At 47.6% G+C, this 19,558-nt stretch overlaps 1 protein-coding gene across 1 annotated transcript; it reads right to left on the bottom strand.

The window, feature by feature from the left end:
* Positions 1-7,167: 7,167 nt before the first annotated feature.
* Positions 7,168-11,435, bottom strand: gpr37l1a (G protein-coupled receptor 37 like 1a). The gene is made up of 2 exons (XM_067235672.1): positions 10,669-11,435; positions 7,168-9,616 (listed from the first exon to the last, which is right to left on the bottom strand). The coding sequence occupies exons 1-2, from the start codon at positions 11,368-11,370 to the stop codon at positions 8,534-8,536; spliced, it is 1,785 nt and encodes a 594-aa protein (XP_067091773.1). The 5' UTR covers positions 11,371-11,435; the 3' UTR covers positions 7,168-8,533.
* Between the last annotated feature and the right edge of the window lie 8,123 nt (positions 11,436-19,558).

Raw genomic sequence — 19,558 nt, 5'->3', positions numbered from 1 at the left:
CCCCTCCCACGCCAGGCCTCCGTTCCTCCTTCTCTCTTTGTGTCGCTCTCACACTTTTGTTGTCACACACACCCACACACACACACACACACATGCTGTAGTCCCGCCCATGCAGTGAAGCGACACACAGCCCTCAAGGATAGAAAGAGCTCTAACAGATCAGGAGCTTGTTCTTTGTTCCATCCACAACACCAGTGACTGGTTGGAATCCTGTCTGTCCCCAACTGTTTATTTAATTTGTCATCTTAAAAGTCGTATTAGCCAGAGTTTCCCCCGAGGCCTCCTTCAGATGTCGGTTCTTGACTTTGCTTCACTTAGTCAAGCTTTGCATCAGTGATGGGACTCGATGAATGCAGTATTTGTTAATCACAGAAAGTAAAAGACCTCCGTGTTGACTTGTGAAAGCTTTATTGATGTTTCCCATGTCGACAAAACCGTAAGCCAAACAGCTCACAAAGAGGAAGACCTCCCTGTGGCGCGTTGCTGGTACCAACCATGACTGCAACAAGAACCGCTCTCACAAGCGGTCCCCCACTGGGCTAACTCCGGTCCAGCTCGGTCCCCCGCTGGGCTAACTCCGGTCCAGCTCCTCCCCTACAGAGTCGGAGACAGGCCCGTGACAGACTCAGCTGGGCTGGTTCTGTGCTGCTGACAGGAGGGATGCAAGGCGGCTGAGAGGGCGATGCCCTCCTGGCCTGCTGACCCCAGACGTTCCTGCCCCAGACCCCTGGAGATCTGGAGCTCTCAGAGCCGCTTCTGTTTGCATTCCACACTGGCTGTGAGGCCGTCGGCGTGGTAACGTGTGATGCGGAGGGTTCCTGAGTCTGCTGGGAGCCGATGGGGAACAAGATGGAGCAGCTACCAAAACAGAGAGAGGCTGGGCACAGTGCAGCACATACACACACACACAGTCACGAATGTACACACACACACTAACCCTAACGCTAATACACACACACAGGCCCAAATACAGCCAAGCAGTCACACAAAAACACACAATACAAACACACATACAGGCATTCACACATGCCTATAGTATGAATTAACCCCTAATATCATAAGAGCATATGATGTGGACCCTAAACAAAGGTCTCTCACCTGAGGTGGATTTCCTGGATGCACCCCAGTCATGAGACAGCCTGCTGGCCAGACCCTGGAGACCCAGGGAGAGAGACCAGAACCTGGAGATCAGGGAGAGACCAGACCCTGGAGATCAGGGAGAGAGACCAGATCCTGGAGACCCAGGGAGAGAGACCAGACCCTGGAGACCAGGGAGAGACCAGATCCCGGAGACTAGGGAGAGACCAGACCCTGGAGACCAGGGAGAGACCAGATCCTGGAGACCAGGGAGAGACCAGACCCTGGAGACCAGGGAGAGACCAGACCCTGGAGACCCAGGGAGAGAGACCAGACCCTGGAGACCCAGAGAGAGAGACCAGACCCTGGAGACCAGGGAGAGACCAGATCCTGGAGACCAGGGAGAGACCAGACCCTGGAGACCAGGGAGAGACCAGACCATGGAGACCAGGGAGAGACCAGATCCTGGAGACCAGGGAGAGACCAGATCCTGGAGACCCAGGGAGAGAGACCAGACCCTGGAGACCAGGGAGAGACCAGATCCTGGAGACTAGGGAGAGACCAGACCCTGGAGACCAGGGAGAGACCAGATCCTGGAGACCAGGGAGAGACCAGACCCTGGAGACCAGGGAGAGACCAGACCCTGGAGACCCAGGGAGAGAGACCAGACCCTGGAGACCCAGAGAGAGAGACCAGACCCTGGAGACCAGGGAGAGACCAGATCCTGGAGACCAGGGAGAGACCAGACCCTGGAGACCAGGGAGAGACCAGACCATGGAGACCAGGGAGAGACCAGATCCTGGAGACCAGGGAGAGACCAGATCCTGGAGACCAGGGATAGACCAGACCCTGGAGACCAGGGAGAGACCAGACCCTGGAGACCAGGGAGAAACCAGATCCTGGAGACCAGGGAGAGACCAGACCCTAGAGATCAGGGAGAGACCTGGGCCTTCAAACTCAACTATCAGTCTCCAACTGCTCTGAGATTTTCAAGTCTTTTATTGTCAGATGCACAGAACAACAGAGGGTAAGACTGGGCAGTGAAATTCTTAAGACAAGACAACGCAAAGCAACCTGGCATAACATGACATATAAGTACTCAGAACATAGGTTACACCTATGATAAGCTAACATATAATATAATAAACCTCCTAAATATACAAAATAATAAACAATACAGTATACTAAAATGAGCGAAGCAGGTTCAGGCATGGCACTCAGGCAGCGCGCGTCATATCACCCATTGCCGTGTTCTTAGCCCATAGGCTTAGCTCGATAGGCGGCGCTATAAGTCGTGTGTGGTAGATGTCCTGTAGGGCTGGGAGCTTCCTGCCGATGATGAACTCAGCAGAACGGACCACACTACGTAGGGCCTTGCTGATGTTCACCCCGAGGAACCTGAAGCAGCTGACCTTTTCCACTTTGGATCCGTTGATGTGTAGGGGTGCATGCTCCTCCTCCTGCCGCCTCCTATAGTCCACAGTCATCTCCTTAGTCTTGCTTTCGTTGAGAGAGAGGTTATTGTCCTGACAGGATGATGTCAGGGTATCAACCTCCTCTCTGTAGGCTGACTCGTCACTGTCAGAGATGAGGCCCACGATGGTTGTGTCGTCAGCAAACTAAACAAAGAGGTTGGAACTGTGAGTTGCCGCACAGTCATGAGAGAACAAGGAGACCAGGAGAGGGCTGAGCACACAGCCCTGGGGGGTGCCTGTGTTGGTGATCAGTGTGGATGAGGTGCGGTCACCGATTCTCACCACCTGTAGCCTCCCCGTCAGGATATGGATATCATGGATATCAGTCTGGCTGACTGAACACAGACTAGCAATGAGATTGATTGGTCATTGGTCAAACTGGTCATTTCCAGTTGATTTAGTTCCGTAAAGACAGTCCAATGTAATTCAAGCTCAGTAACTATGGCAACTTATGCTGCAAAACTAGCCTGGTCCGGGGCAGGCTAACTGTCAGGCTTAGCCTGTGTTGTTGCTTAAACAGACGTTCCTGTAACACTGACCTGACGAGGAAGAGATGATTTACCATGGACCTTGTGGCTATGAAGCCATATTTTACTTTATTAACCACTATCAGTTAAAAATGTAGCCCTACATTTATAGAAATGTACTTACACTATACATACATTATACAATGATGAACAATGATTTCAGAATGATACAAACCTAAATAGCCTACGTTCTACTTATATGGTAGTTTGTGATATGAGTTTGCTAAATAAAATGTGTCTCATCCCTAAATTATCCCAATAGAATGATCATAGTTACATAAATAGTTAACAGTACAATTGCGAAAACAAACCAAAATCCATGCCTCTATCTTCTATTTTCCCAATACATTAACCAAGTTATTGGTTAAGTGTCAACAAAGTAAACTTAGATGTGTTAAGTGGGTGTATGTTTTTTTAAATCAATGGAGTAAAGGTCTATGAAAAAGGACAACCTACATTTCAATCAGGAGAGACCTGGGATGAGTGAAAGAAGTTTATTACAGACTAATAAATGTCCTATGGTGTTTGGAGCTTGAACCCCACGGGGAATTATATAGATCAACGGGCGCCTGTCCAACGCCCGAAGAAGAATCCCCCACGGAGTCCAGACACTGCTGGCGGTGGCGGCAGCCGACGACCAATCGAGCCGAAGACTGAGACAGGAACCGGGCGGCGACGGGGTGGTGGAGGGTCGCGCACTTGATAGCATGAACAAACTACACAGGGAGAGACTCATATTTAAAGGCACGGATCATGTGACGCCATTAATTGATAGGCGGGAGCGCTAATCGACCTGAACCACAGTGACCGCCCGACCAGAGAACGGGGGAAGGTAGGGCGTTCTTAGCGGGGGGAATGAGTAGTGTACGCTACGATTAAGCCCGAGTGCAGAGATCGGTCTTGCCTGACTGAACTTGCGCAAGCTTCATATGGTTCATATGGGGGGGGGGGCTTGAGCCCCTAATGTTTTATGTTAAATTTAGGTTGTCATTTTCGACAAACATAAAAATCCAATGTAATGTTTATATTACATAATGCTCAAAAAACTATTTTGGGCTACACTGTATGTAATAAAAGGAGGTTAAGCCCCTTATGTTGACAACGCCTGAAGGAGCTGTCATAGTACTCAGTTTACAGAGAACTACTCTCAGGGAGAGGTCACGTGGCCTGAACATTGCTTTCTGCAATGGTGGATCCATATGATCCATGTTCTACCTCTTGGGCTGCTTAGGAATAGGGTGCACCCACAATTATCTTGACTACTTGAATCTGGCTTGAATTAGTCAGATTGCTTGAACTATAATTGGCCTTTATGGAACCTCTTTAGCCCCAACTGATTTGTAAGGATAATTCAAGTCAGGTTTGGGACTTTAATCCAAGAGTTTTGGAGCAGGCTTTATGGAACAGGCCCCAGGTTCTGTTTGAAGTTTAATTCAAAATAATAATACAAAAATAATCACTGCCATGCTTTTTCTGACTGTGTTCCTGACAAAAAATCAGCTTTTCCTTGCTGCTCTGTGGTCTGAAAACTGATTAGCCATTGTTGAAATCTTCTTCAGAGTGTCTCCACTCAACCTGTTGAAGAGCTCAAAGTGGCCATTCCAGAATGTTCATCCAAGTGTTTTCCAAAGGCTGGGACCTGGCTAAAAACCTGTTTACTTAACAGCTTACAAGAAAGCAACCCCACGTTTCATGTGGGTCACCTCACAAATACACTGTTTCCACTGTCCTCCTAGTCTGCATCAAGGGACTAGGTTCTGGCACATGAACCTACTTAAGGAGACTCTTCAACTTTAAAAGTACTTCATTAGCAACGGAGTACAACGGCTGGCAAGAACAAACAAGTTTAGTGAAAGGAAAAAGAGAACGAGAGAGATGGAGTCTCTCATCTTAATTAACCTTTTTCAAAGATGTCCCCTCCTGCAAGTGCAACAAGCATATGGAGGGCTGGACAGGAGGGTGAGACAAAGGGCTGGACAGGAGGGTGAGACAGAGGGCCGGACAGGAGGGTGAGACAGAGGGCCGGACAAGAGGGTGAGACAGAGGGCCGGACAGGAGGGTGAGACAGAGGGCCGGACAGGAGGGTGAGACAGAGGGCCGGACAAGAGGGTGAGACAGAGGGCCGGACAAGGAGGGTGAGACAGAGGGCTGGACAGGAGGGTGAGACAGAGGGCCGGACAAGAGGGTGAAACAGACGGCTGGACAGAAGGAGGGTGAGACAGAGGGCTGGACAGAAGGAGGGTGAGACAGAGGGCTGGACAGGAGGGTGAGACAGAGGGCTGGACAGGAGGGGTGAGACAGAGGGATGGACAGGAGGGTGAGACAGAGGGCTGGGAAGGAGGGTGAGACAGAGGGCTGGACAGGAGGGTGAGACAGAGGGCTGGACAGAAAGAGGGGTGAGACAGAGGGCTGGACAGGAGGGTGAGACAGAGGGCTGGACAGAAGGGTGAGACAGAGGGCTGGACAGGAGGGTGAGACAGAGGGCTGGACAGAAGGAGGGTGAGACAGAGGGCTGGACAGAAGGAGGGTGAGACAGAGGGCTGGACAGAAGGATGGTGAGACAGAGGGCTGGACATAAGGAGGGTGAGACAGAGGGCCGGACAGGAGGGTGAGACAGAGGGCCGGACAGGAGGGTGAGACAGAGGGCCGGACAAGAGGGTGAGACAGACGGCTGGACAGAAGGAGGGTGAGACAGAGGGCTGGACAGAAGGAGGGTGAGACAGACGGCTGGACAGAAGGAGGGTGAGACAGAGGGCTGGACAGGAGGGGTGAGACAGAGGGCCGGAAAGGAGGGTGAGACAGAGGGCTGGACAGGAGGGGTGAGACAGAGGGCCGGAAAGGAGGGTGAGACAGAGGGCTGGACAGAAGGAAGGGTGAGACAGAGGGCTGGACAGAAGGAGGGGTGAGACAGAGGGATGGACAAGAGGGGTGAGACAGAGGGATGGACAGGAGGGTGAGACAGAGGGCTGGACAGGAGGGTGAGACAGAGGGCTGGACAGGAGGGTGAGACAGAGGGCTGGACAGGCGGGTGAGACAGAGGGCTGGACAGGAGGGTGAGACAGAGGGCTGGACAGAAGGAGGGGTGAGACAGAGGGATGGACAAGAGGGGTGAGACAGAGGGATGGACAGGAGGGTGAGACAGAGGGCTGGACAGGAGGGTGAGACAGAGGGCTGGACAGGAGGGTGAGACAGAGGGCTGAACACAAGGAGGGGTGAAACAGAGCGCTGGACAGAACGGTGATATAGAGGGCTGGACAGAAGGAGGGGTGAGACAGAGGGCCGGACAGGAGGATGTGACAGAGGGCTGGACAGGAGGGTGAGACAGAGGGCTGGACAGGAGGGTAAGAGAGTTAGAGGTGGTGCAGGTGGGGGAGGAGTGTCTGGCTTCACAGAGCAGCTGACAGAACCCCGCAGCCCCACCCAACACCCCCACCCCCTGCACATGTTGCCACAGCAACCACCAGAGAAACCAAGGGGGTTTTGGGAAAGTGCAGCCGGGTTGTTTTGATCACTGTGCCCCCAACCCCCCCATTCCTCCACCCCAACTTCACTTCTTTCTTTTGGCCGACCAATGGGGGGGGGGGGGCTCAAATGTGACTGTAGCTTGGCAACTGAGTTGGTGGCCAGCTATTGATATGCGGCAAGGGGGCTTTGGCTGGGGTGGGGGAAGGGGAGGGCAGCTAGGGACAATGCTGGCCTTATGAGAGCTGTTCCCCTCATTCCTTTCTCCAGGCCCAGGCACAACTAAGTGGGAGGACAAATATTTCAGCTCAGGGAGCTGGGACGCATCACACAGGACAGATGCAGCTGGGAGAAGAAGCCCCGCTGTCTCTCTGTGAGAGAGGAACACATGGTGGGAGTGTGTACGTGTGTGGGAGAGACCGAGTGAGCGGGAGAGACTGAGGTCGTTTGTAACAGTCTGTGTGTCCGTGAGTGTGTGTGTCTGTGTAAATGTGTGAGGGAGTGTGTGTGCGTGCAGACATAGTAGCCTGTTTAACCTCATACTGAAGTGCTCATGCAGGGAATGTTTTCCCTCAGCGATGATCTCTTCGACCAGAAAACATGACAACATTCTCAGTCAGCCTCAGAGTTTATTGGGTAGAGAACTGAGTAACAAAAATTACCAAAAATATACTATCTATATTACATCTCTACTAAATATAGTATGTTATTTTGAATTCACAGGTAGCGACATATATTCACAATGCCAGGGTACTTACCATTGCCAGGTGTAATATCATATTTGAGTAATATTAGCATTTACACAGTTTGTGAGAAAATTGTTTTTCAGTTTAGATTTTCCTATGACATGAAGGTGAGGGGGTATCTCTTCGTATATGTATATTGGATTGAGACAAAGTTGTAAACAGTTTTTCAAACTCACATCTTGTGTAAAGTAAAGTAACAAGCTTTTCCAGTTCATATTAACATTCTTCTTACATAATTTGTTTCAAAGTTTCAAAGGTTTATAAACTTTGTTGTTGAATACTGGTTCGAAATGCATTGGCTGTAACCTCGCTACATGATATGTGAAAATAGTATGTTTAGTAGATGTTAGAAATCTTACAAAAGAGAAATAGCTACCATAGTTTTCTAGTGGTCTGACCTCCCTGTCTGCTAGGCTACAGAAAGCCGTCTTAGAACTGAAAAACAAGAAATAGACTGACACAGTCCCGTATCTGATGTTGTTTCAAGACTGAAATGGTTTTGTGGGTCTTGAAGGACAAAAGATTGAGAAACGCCACACCCAGACAATTAATATTATTCCCACATCCATTAAAAACTGATACATTCATGAGGGTTAACTCCAACATGAATTGAGTTGTTTAAGCGAAAGTCTTTTGATTGAGTTGAGTTCACTGATTAAACCCCAACAGAACATTGACTGTAAACTGAATCACCAGTGATGAATATTATGACAAACTTTGACGCCGTGTGTCACTGGTTCACATTCCTTGGGTTCTGGAAGATTCCTTGAAGGCATGCGGAAAGAGAACAGTCAGCCCACAGTACAGTCCCTTTGACTTCTTCAACTCTGCTTAAATGACCCACAGCTGGCCAACATAATTGTTTTCTTTTTTTCATAAAAACTCATACAAAAAAGTCAGTGACCTTTCAAAACTAGTGGTTGATCAAAGTTTTGAGCTCAGCTTTCCTCGTATTCAGCGACAAATGTACAGTTTTGATTGACATATCTACATACATTTCAAAGCCAAACCAAACAGAACAAACCAAAGTCATAGAAGAGAGTGTTCATTCACTGCAAGTCTGTAACCCTAACTACTGAACATCGTCTCTCTAGAAAAGACTTGGGCCCAAAACGTCCAGCAGGCTGCCTCTCTATGTGGACCCGGTCCATCCAGTGTGGCCTGAAGATGGAGGAGCAGGGCAGCTTCCTGACTGTGTCCCCAGCTGAGCTGCCCTCGGCTGGGGCCGAGCTAGAGGCCTTTGGCCTCAGCAGGGAGTACCGATAGCCAGCACAGAGGACGCGTCCTTCGCCTTGTCAAAGTAGATCGTTGGTGAAGTCCCAGACACGATCTTCAGCTTGTCTTTCTTGGGGGAGGGAGTGGAGGGGGAGAGGGGGGAGAGGGATGGGGGGGAGAGGGACGAGGGGGAGGAGAGAGCGGAGGCAGAGGTGGAGGGGGCCGTGGCGGAGGTGGAGGAGGAGGCGTCTGGGAGACACTCGTCGCAGCAGCAGCAGCAGCAGTCCATGAAGGCCCGGCCGAGCGAGCGGCACAGACACAGCAGAACCACCGGCGTCGCCGAGCAACGCACAAACAGCAGGAACTGGCCAATCAGAGCCAGGAGGGCCTCGGTGGCCGTGGAGACAGGGGCGGAGAGGTACGCCAGGACGATGCTGCAGGCGTTCTCGGGCAGGTTACAGCCGGCGTAGATGGCGGCTAGCGCCACCACAGTGGAGCTCAAACGCTGCTCCCAGCGGACACGCTGCTTGTTCTTCAGGGAAGACGAGGAGGACGAGGAGGAAGAGGAGGAGCGACTGCCGGCTGTGCCGCCGGAGCCGGCTCCTCTCCGCAGCGCCTCCTGCGCCGCCACGTGCCTCGTCACCAACTGGCAAGCCAGCGTGAACAACAAGGGTAAGCAGAAGTAGCAACCAAAGTACCACCACATGCGCGCCTCGTGGTAGGTTAGCACCAGGGAGTACACCGACTCCGGCAGGTCCAAGGAGGGCCTGCGGACACACATGTCCACCAGGGGGCCCCCCGGCTGGGGCTGCTGCACGCCCCCAAGAGGACCTCCGTCCCTGGAGGCCCTCAGCCCAGCGAGGGCCCCCAGACGGGGGGTGGTGTCGCGGGCGGAGGGCAGGGTGCTGAGGGTCTCCTGGCTGAGCTGCCAGAGCAGGAGCTCGGGCGCGGCCAGCAGCATGGAGCCCAGCCACACCACGGCCAGCTTGGCCAGGATGGACTGGCAGGGCTCCACGCGCGGACCGGCGCGGAGGGGCGGGGCGGCCGTGACGGCATGGAAACGGTCGATGCTCAGGGCGCACAGGCTGAAGGTGGCCACGCCCAGAGAGGTGACCTTGACAGGGGTGAGGAGAAGGGCAAAAGGAGAACAGGTAGGGAGGGAGGTTATGGGAGGTATAGAGGTAGGAAAAAGAGTGCAGGGAGGATGGAGAATGGAGAGAAGGGGTGAATCATTTTAATAAAAGACCAGACAGTAGTTAGAGGAGAAGGGACATATGAAATAAATCATCAGAGATTATTCTACCAAAAGAAACATTGATACACTGTAAATCCCGCAGAAGTACAGTTGCCCATACAGTACGAACTGTCTGACCTCAAATGACTCCTGCAACTATCTCAAGGAAATGTAAGACTGTCATAAAATCCAACTGTATTACTCTGAATTGGCCGAGTAGGCAATCATTATCCAATGTCCAATAGTTAAACGCTTTACTTTACAAAACTTTGTTTACTTTTTCGATAATTTGCCGTGCCGTTATGAAAAAAAACGAATGCCGTAAAATATATGGAAATTTAGCTATTCTTGGGCTTGGTAGAAAGAGAGCACAGCCTATCATTATCGAGGTCACTCTGGCCCCAAATCCCCTCCTCCAGCAAGAGTCTAATGCCATCAATTAGTTAAGCACACCCCTTCAACAATTAAAGTAAGGCGCTCGTTAGCATAACAATGAGCTAACTGCCGAGACACAGTGAGGGGCTGGCAGGCTACTAACTCAGTCTACAGACAACTATATACACAGGCAATGGTGCACATACTGCAATTACTAGCTACTTACACACCCATCCAGTCATTAAGTACAGTTTAAACTTGAAGTATGGCATAGGCCTACTCTGGATAAACAGTGTGTAACTGTAGTATTTCCCAGAATGTAGAAATTGGCTTATTAGGTAATACGCCCAAAGAATTGCTGGAACGTTAGTTATTATGCTATTGTACAATATGTAGTATAGTAATTGTAATATTTACTTAGACTTTTAACTTGTAGTATTCTTTTAATGGTCTGGGTGTTTTTATAAACACCTGCACATGACGCACCTGTCCGAAAGTCCACCTACGGTTTCTGCATAACGTTTGCATTTTTGCTGACAAAGGATCACTTCTCTTACCTCCAAGTACGGCACTAGACGACACGAGAGGTCACCTAGCAACCTTTTCGTGGTGAGTTCGTTGAAGATGACGACGGGCAAGCAGAAGAACAGCACCAGAAAGTCCCAGAAAGCCAAGCTGGCCAGGATGCAGTTCCAAGCGCTCTTCAGGTAATAATTGTGCCACACTATACACATGAGCGCGAGGTTTCCCACTATACCCACGGCGAACAGGATGAGAGCCAGTAGCATGACCGTGTAAGCCCCGTAGGAGCTCTCGGTAACGGGGTAGAGTGGGTTGTGAAGGAGCACAGTTCCTTTGTTAGAGGAGTTTCCCCGGGCCACTAAGTTCACAACACCATCGGAATGATGTGCGCTGTTAGGTGTTGTAAAGTAACCGTCCGGATCATAAGGTCTAGGGTGTCGGTAATTATGAGGAGAATTCTGGTCCCGTTTCTTTGGGCTCCCATCTTTGGCGCCTCGGGGGATTCTTTTGGGGTAGATGTCGAAATTCTGAGATGTGGATTCCTTTATCGTGATAGATTCACCCTGGTGAGGACTCACCCATGCGGCAAAATCCTCTTGGGTCAATTCACCTGCCTCCCGGTTCAACTCTGTGCCTAGGGCGGTCCTCTCCTTACTCAGCGCTGCGTGGCCAGAGACAATTTGACGAGACTCGAAAGTCCTCAAAAATAGCAACAACAAAGTTAAAAGAGGAGTCATTTTCAAAGGTTTTTCCAATATTGCCCTGCAGAAAGCCTACAAAAGTTGATTTAAATGCGCAGACTACGAGTTTAGAAGACTTTCCCAAATGCCAAGCACGGCGATCGTCTACTAAGGAACACGATTTCTATTCGGGCTGGTCAGAACTCGATACAACTGGTGCTGATGAGAAAGTTGGTGTGAATGAAGCGTGTGTCCGTTACTGCTGCTGCCTTCTGGCTGGGCTGGTGGAGAGGACACTTGCGCCACCCCATGGCATCAGTGTGGTAGGCTAGATACTAGGCTATTTGTAGTATCTACTATTTCAAAATGTTAAAGACGTTTTTTTAAGGCATTTCCTGACCATAAATTACATGGGTGACTGTAATGTAAAGCAGGGTTGTACACACGTAAAGACTTAGTAACAAATTATTTTACTCAAGAGTAACTGAATTTAAGCGTGCACATGAGCCACCGTTGTAGACTCTCCTACGTCTCTAATGCACATGCATCATTGTGTTGTTATCAGCGCCTCCTAGTGACGTGCGTATATTAATTGTAATAACTGAAGTCAACATAACCACAATCATATACATTTTTTTCTTAAAAAAAACAAAACCAAAAACAAAATACTTCATTATTTTCATATGAAGAACAATTTAAATAAATGACACCCCTTGTTTGCAAATGTAGGCTACATATATGCTATTACAATTAATTAACTGCTACGCTGACGACACGCAGCTGTACCTGTCGTTCCCCCCCGACCGATCCGGGGATCTCAGCTAGGATTGAGGCCTGCCTCACAGACATCTCCGCCTGGATGACCGAGCACCACCTCCAGCTGAACCTCGCCAAAACAGAACTTCTCATCATCCCGGCTAAACCCTCCATCTCCCACGATCTCTCAATCACCCTGGGATCTGCGACGGTGACCCCTTCATCCATGATTTAGAACGCAGCGGCCCGCCTGGTCTACAATCTACCCAGACGCTCCCATGTTACCCCGCTCCTCATCTCTCTCCACTGGCTACCTATCATGGCCCGTATCAGATTCAAGACCCTGGTATTGACCTTCCGAGCAGTGAACGGGACTGCACCCGTCTACATCAAGTCTCTCCTGCAGCCTTACACCCCCACCCGTCACCTACGGTCTTCTTCAGACAACCGCCTGGTGGTCCCACCGCTCAAGACCACCCTGTCCCAACACAAGCTCTTCTCCTGTCTGGCCCCCCAGTGGTGGAATCAACTCCCCACCTCCATCAGAGACACTGACTGTCTCTCCACCTTCAAGAAAAGGCTCAAGACGCACTTGTTCCGGGAGTACAACGGTACTTAGGAATGGTTTGCTTGACCCGATGTTAGTTTCCTCAAGGATCACAATGACTCTTGCTCAGAGACTTGTTGTTCTTGTGGTTAGTGGTAACTGATTTAAATTTTTTGTACTCGCTGTGATATATTGTTTTTATTATTGTTGCTTGTTTTTTTTTCCACAGGTACACTTGCACTTATAGCAGTTCATGTTGTTTAATTGTAACTTGTTTAACTACATGCTCTTATGGTTCTTCCCTTTGGCACTTACTTTGGTTGTTCACAATGTATGCTTCATGTTTTGGCTACTCGCAGTGTTTTGTGGCTATCTTGTTGTTATTATCAGTGACCTATGCACTTTGTAAAGCTCTCTCTTGGAAGTCGCTTTGGATAAAAGCGTCTGCTAAATGAATAAATGTAAATGTAAATTAATTTACACTTAAACATGAAGAACCAATTTCAACAACCATCCATTGTTTTCATGATAAAGAAAATAAACCACCAAACATCCAGTCAGGGGAATAAACACAACCCATATTGACTCATCCCAAATGGAACATCAGAATTCTCCTTCTTGCCCATGTACTTCCCAGAAACCCAGATGTTTATGACATCATGACATGAAAATGTTTGTTTCCAAGTCCCCCTGAGGCACACAGAACCTATTACATAACCTGCTGAGTTCATGCCCAGTGTTAATGTTTGTTTAACCAAGATTCCACTGTGTGGCTCTAAGACAGACAACATCCCTGCCTCTGAGGAGTCAGACGACATATTTATAGATAGAGAGATGGAGAAATAGCTAGATGGAGAGATAGAGAGACATAGACAGATAGATTATAAAGATGGTTGGGGAGACTGAGGGATCACATGTTCCATATCCTGGTCTGAGAGCCAAGGAATGTTGTTCATCTTATTTGCGAAGCCAGGAGGAAGTAAAAGGAGTGTTTTCCATCTCTGAGATCACTTACACACATACACACACACATACACACACACACACATACACACACATACACACACACACACACACACACACACACACACACACCTACACACACACACATACACACACATACACACACACACACATACACACACATACACACATACACACACACACACACACACACATACAGATACATCCCCCCCCCCCCCCACACACACACACACACACACAAACATCCAGACCTGATCCAAGCATTCAGGGGCTATTTGGGTTCATACAGGTATTGTAAGATTAGGTCAGGCCTGGTCTCACCAAACACCTGTACCTAAAAAAGTAAAGCAGCATACTACCAAACATGGACCATTCTTACTGTTCTGGAACGACTTGAGTCTTTCTACAGCAGGTCTTCTGTTACAGGAGACAGGAACAGTTGAGCATGGCGATGTGAGTGAAGCAACACAGCCCACTGCTGTGTCGTGGTAAAGGTTTTATTTTCTTTACAGGGAGTGCCCTCGTCACCACAGTTTTCCTTTTGTGGAACAACAGGTGCACACACTCCAGTGAAGACACACTCAGTGCACACACACCGCTCACACTCCTTTCCTTTCCAAGACAATTAATGCTGTAGTGCTATTTAAAACACAAACTCTCTATATTCTATGTGCGGACAGACACACCCCTTACGGTGAAGAGGTATGATTAAGACGTTTGACCTGCCTCTTCTTATCAATACTGGCTACATGAGGGCTTTAAACTTTACTTGTTTATGAGACAGACAGACAGACAGACAGACAGACAGACAGACAGACAGACAGACAGACAGGCAGGCAGGCAGGCAGGCAGGCAGGCAGGCAGGCAGAGCGTCAGACAGACAGATAAATAGACAGATAGACAGATAGATAGATATATATGATCTACCCCTAAATAAACAAGTACCATAAAAAAAAAGAAAAGCATTTGGACCATGTTTATTGATAGTACCGGATATTCAAAACAGATACTTTAAAACAAGTATCATTGTAGTATAAACATTTAATTAAAATATAGGAACTCTCAAGAAGTTCATGTCAAAGTGCTACACGCACACAAAACAGGTACCAAACCATGATCCAAGGGAAAAGGACAAGATTGATTCTATAAAAGCCAGAAAAAAACCTAGTTGTTATGGTTTTCATCAATGTGAAATCGTATGATTGTAGTATCATAGATCAAAGCATGAGTTCTGAAGTCTATGATCACATCCTTCCAAGATTTGTCGCACCAAGTGGCAAAGTGATCAATGACTGGGCCATGGCTGGTCTCATCGTGGTGTGGCAGACTCCCAACGGCAGCACAACGGATGTGGTGTTGTGTTTCTCCACTAGATGTCCCCCAGACTCTGTGTTCTCCTTGTTGACTTACAGGAGGATGAGATTCCCGCTCAAACTGCCTCACCTTCATTGCCATGTCTTGGGTTATCTTTCCTGGCCTGATCGTTGCGTTTGTTAACAAGCCTTTAAAGCTTCTGTATTCTGTTTCTACTTGTTGTCTTAGTCGTTCTTCTCAGTCTTGGTCCCAGTTTGTTGATCGTTTTTGTCAGTGTGTTGTTTCGTTTTGGGATTTAAGGTTTGTGCTGCTGCCTTGTGTTTGATAGTGAACTTGAGTTACCTCGCTCATCCGTCTGTGTGTAATCCATGATAACACCTGCATCAAGCGTTGGTTTTCCTGCATGCATTTGTTTGTTTAGGAATGCAGTCGAGGAACTTGTAATACTACAGGTAAATCCAGCTCTGAAAACTATCGTTTTGGCAGCTTCTCCACACATTTTCTTGTCTTGTGATGCCTCAACTGGCTGCCAGAAACTGACAATCAAAGGATGTGGTGAGATGTGGCAGTGAGCAGAGGGTCTACTGGACCTGGGGAGCATGCAGAAGCAAGCGAAACTGGGCCTGGTATTTACGTATGTGTGTAGAAACCAGGAGTGGAAGACTTGTCCTGAAGTCACTCCAGGCTGTCTTGGCTGTGTGCTTCGGGTCGTTGTCGTGCTGAAAGGGGAACTGTCGCCCCAGTCTGAGGTGTTTTCTGGAGCAGGTCATCTTCCATGACCTCTCCGTGTTTGGATGCATTCATCCTTCCCTCAGTTGTGACCAGCCTCCCTGTCCCTGCAGCTGAGATATACCTCAATAGCAAGATTCTGCCACTGCCAGGCTTCACTGTGGGGACGGTGCTAGTCAGGTGATGAGCAGTACCTGGTGTTTGCCAGACATTGCGCTTGGAATTCTGCCCAAAGAGTAACATTTATGTCCCATATTTTCTTCATGCTTTCTGAGTCCTTTAAAGGCTGTTTGGTAAACTCCAAGCAGGCTGTTACATGGCTTTAACTCGGAGGCGTGGCCTCCCTAAACAGGCCTGACATGCAGCGTGAATCGAGGGACCTTATAAACACAGGTCTGTGCCTTTGTAAACTATGTCCAACCAATTCAGTTTGCCACAGGTGAACTCCAATCAAGTTGTAGACACATCTCAAGGAGAAGCAAAGCAAACAAACACATCCCAAGGAGAGTGGGTGGTCTGTGAGCAAACAGGACTTGCCTAACACCTGGAGGGCCACAGCAAAGGATATTCTTAATTATGTAAATGATATATTTCAGTTTTTAACTTTTCATGAATTTTCTAAAACCATGATTTCCCTGTCATTATGGATTATTGATGGAGATTAACGGGTTCAGAATTGTATCCATTCACAACAAAATCTACAACACAACAGAATGTGCAAAAGAACACTTTCTGAACTGCCCATGCACACACAGGCCCACACATTTACATTTAGTCATTTAGCAGACGCTCTTATCCAGAGCGACTTACAGTACAGGGAGAGCATTTTTTACAGGGACATTTTCCCCCGAGGCAAGTAGGGTGAAGTGCCTTTCCCAAGGACACAATGTAATTTATGTCCCTGTACTTACTGTAAGTCGCTCTGGATAAGAGTGTCTGCTAAATGACTAAATGTACATTGTTAGGGTTTTTACTTGCATGTTTCAGACTGAGTGTCAACATGAACTTCAAAGCATTCAGATTATGTCAGAAAAAAGTGGAACACAAACTGAAAATGACCAAAACATTTGAATGTGCATGCAAATAAGAGCCTGTTGAAAGACACAGACACATCACAGGTGCTACTAATAAGAGATATAACTGGGAGATAAGACACAGTAAAAACAAAGTGCTGGTGTCACATGACCACCCACACACGTGTGAGAGAGGACTGGCTGTGGGAGCTGCATGCAGCTACAGTATGTTTGCACCTCGGTTTTTTTTGCCAGAAAGAGCGATGAAACTCACACTAAACAGAGTCCCGGGGCTGAAAATCTTGTAACTTGTTTGTTAATTGGAAAGTCCTTTGACAGACAGATAACGTGGATCTTCTATCAAAGTAAAAAAATAACGTGAGAAAAATGCTAAACTTACGTCTTTAGGGCATACAGGCGGCCCCGCCCACCGGGGGTCAATAACTCTCTGCTAAACAAATGCATTATTGTTATTATCATGCATGCTTGTTTTTTCCTCTGGTGGTTAAGAACCTTTGAATTAGTGACATGAGTGCCTTTTCTTGGCACTCTGATGTACCACAGGAAGTACCCCTAGCCTAACCTACAAATACAGGAAGTACCCCTAGCCTAACCTACAAAAACAGGAAGTACCCTTAGCCTAACCTACAAATACAGGAAGTAGCCCTAGCCTAACCTACAAATACAGGTGAATGTGCCTCAATAACTTTGAGGAAACTGAAGAGTGCTTGGTCTGTTAGTGGTTAGTGGTCTGTGAGAGAGGGATGTTTATAGATACATGCATCCTTACATTTAAATGAGTTGAATCTTGTCTTCTGAATCTCCATTACTAAATTACATGCATTTAGATTTCGGAAGCTACATTTCAGGGCAATAGCTTGTTCAGGAGAGGAGAGCACAGACTACTCCAGGACTGTCATCTGAAGCTCTGATCAAGCTGATGCACGGAGGAACCACACATCTCTTTCATTTGAAGTAGCTTTTAGCCAAAGCAACACACAAACAGTGCATTTAGTACAGCAGAAAATCAAGGATCAGAAGTTGACCGTTGTGGATATCTAATTCAATCCTTGTTCACACTTTTGTTACCTTAACCATAGCCGTCAACGAATGCATGCCAACCAACTCCGTTTTTGTTGTTGTGGAATTCCCATTATAAATAATTCATACACCCGCCTTAAGTCATTAACATTAATAAGTAAACCGTTTGTTAAGGTAGTGACCAAGCTCCTTCAAGGGGCAGGCACCTTAACACAAGGCCAAAAGTGATTTTGTTTGTTGTGCTAATTTGGTGTCAGTAGAAAGATGTAGTCACTTCTGTCCCACCCCCCAGTCACCAGGGTCTGCTTTGCATAAAGCAGGGAGGGATTTTCCCTGGTTAGACAGTAGTTCCAAGTAAACAGAAATGATATTCATCTTCCCGTTGAGTTAGTTATCCCAGACAAATACACACTGACATACAGTGACACAGAGACCTACAGTATCAAATAAATCCTCACAGACCTATTTATGAATGTCCACATGCTACTGTGTACACGTTACATTGGCAAACAGGTTGACATACACTGTTAGACTGTATGTCTGTGTAAATGTGAGTGTGTTTGCATGTCTGAAGGAGTGAGTTATTGATTGAGTGAGTAAGACTTACAGATACACTTTCAGAACCCCCTGCACACTTTCTCTCTTTCAAAACCACATTTAACCCTTGTGTTATCTTCGGGTCATTCTGACCCATCAGTCATTGTGACCCACCGTCGTATTGCGACAACTTTACCGCATACAAAAACAAAGTGAAGCATTTTATTTGAACCGTCGGGCTGTCTCAGACCCCCCACATTGCGAAGGTTAAAAGAAAATTATATTTATTTGTTTTTGTATTGGGTAAAATTGGGTAAACACAACGATGGTTCGTTGTGAACCTTTGGGTCATGTGACCCGAAGGCAGTACAAGGGTTAAACAAGTCTTTCTATGAAAGGGAATGAAACCATTGTCACAGAGGGTATACCCCCTTTCCCAGACACACTCACACACTGACAGGGTCTGTGAATGCACTGGGGCTTTACAGACACACACACACTCTCAGACAGGGCCTGTGATGCACAGACACACACACACTCTCAGACAGGGCCTGTGATGCACATGGGGCTTTACAGATACTTTAACTCCTCCTCCCACTGTTGGTCGTTTCTTGTAATTGCATCCCTCAGAGGGTTGGTGGGAACAATGAGTGAAAGATTAACCCTTTTTTTCCAAACTTGGGTCTAATCCTGGCTGACATGGAGAAACAGGGACAACAATAGCTTTACACCGGTGATTGTTTACTTGTTGGTTTCACAGAAGAGGTGGGTTTGTCTAGATTTCCTGTGCTCAGCCACTGTTATGTAACAGTGTTACTGTGAGAGGAAAGCAAGTGGTGTCAAGTTGTATTTGTTGTGTGTTTGTTAGTTTTATCCACTTTCATACTGTCACAGGAGGTCACAGGAGTTATTTTTTGTATTTTTTATTATTCTGAGCATATTTCAGTAAATTCATCAAATGTGTTTTTCCGTCCTCAGGCTAAGTGTTTGTGTGCGTACACAGGGACATGGATGTCTTGCTGCTCATGCTGTCACGGGTCAAGCTGTGTTCGGTTAATTTGGGGAAAAAAAGGTTTTGTGTAGTTTCTTCTGAAGGTGGTTTGTCAACATTGGTTCTCCAGAGGATCTGTTTCACCTCAGCTGGGTCTCATTGAAGCTGTTAGTATTTCCTGCCTGGAGGGGATGTGAGTCAGTTGTTGACTTTGCAGTAAAACAGCCATGCATATGACAAGCATGAGTCCCTGAATCATGGATTTATAGTATTTTTTGAATGAACTTAAATATATAATCATTATTCTATTATAAAATATTATTTATACCGCCT

The sequence above is a fragment of the Osmerus mordax genome, chromosome 1 (assembly GCF_038355195.1).
Source record: "Osmerus mordax isolate fOsmMor3 chromosome 1, fOsmMor3.pri, whole genome shotgun sequence".
Taxonomy (NCBI): Eukaryota; Metazoa; Chordata; class Actinopteri; order Osmeriformes; family Osmeridae; genus Osmerus; species Osmerus mordax.
Note: the sequence above shows the minus strand (reverse complement) of the source record. Positions and strands in the feature narration are given on the sequence as shown.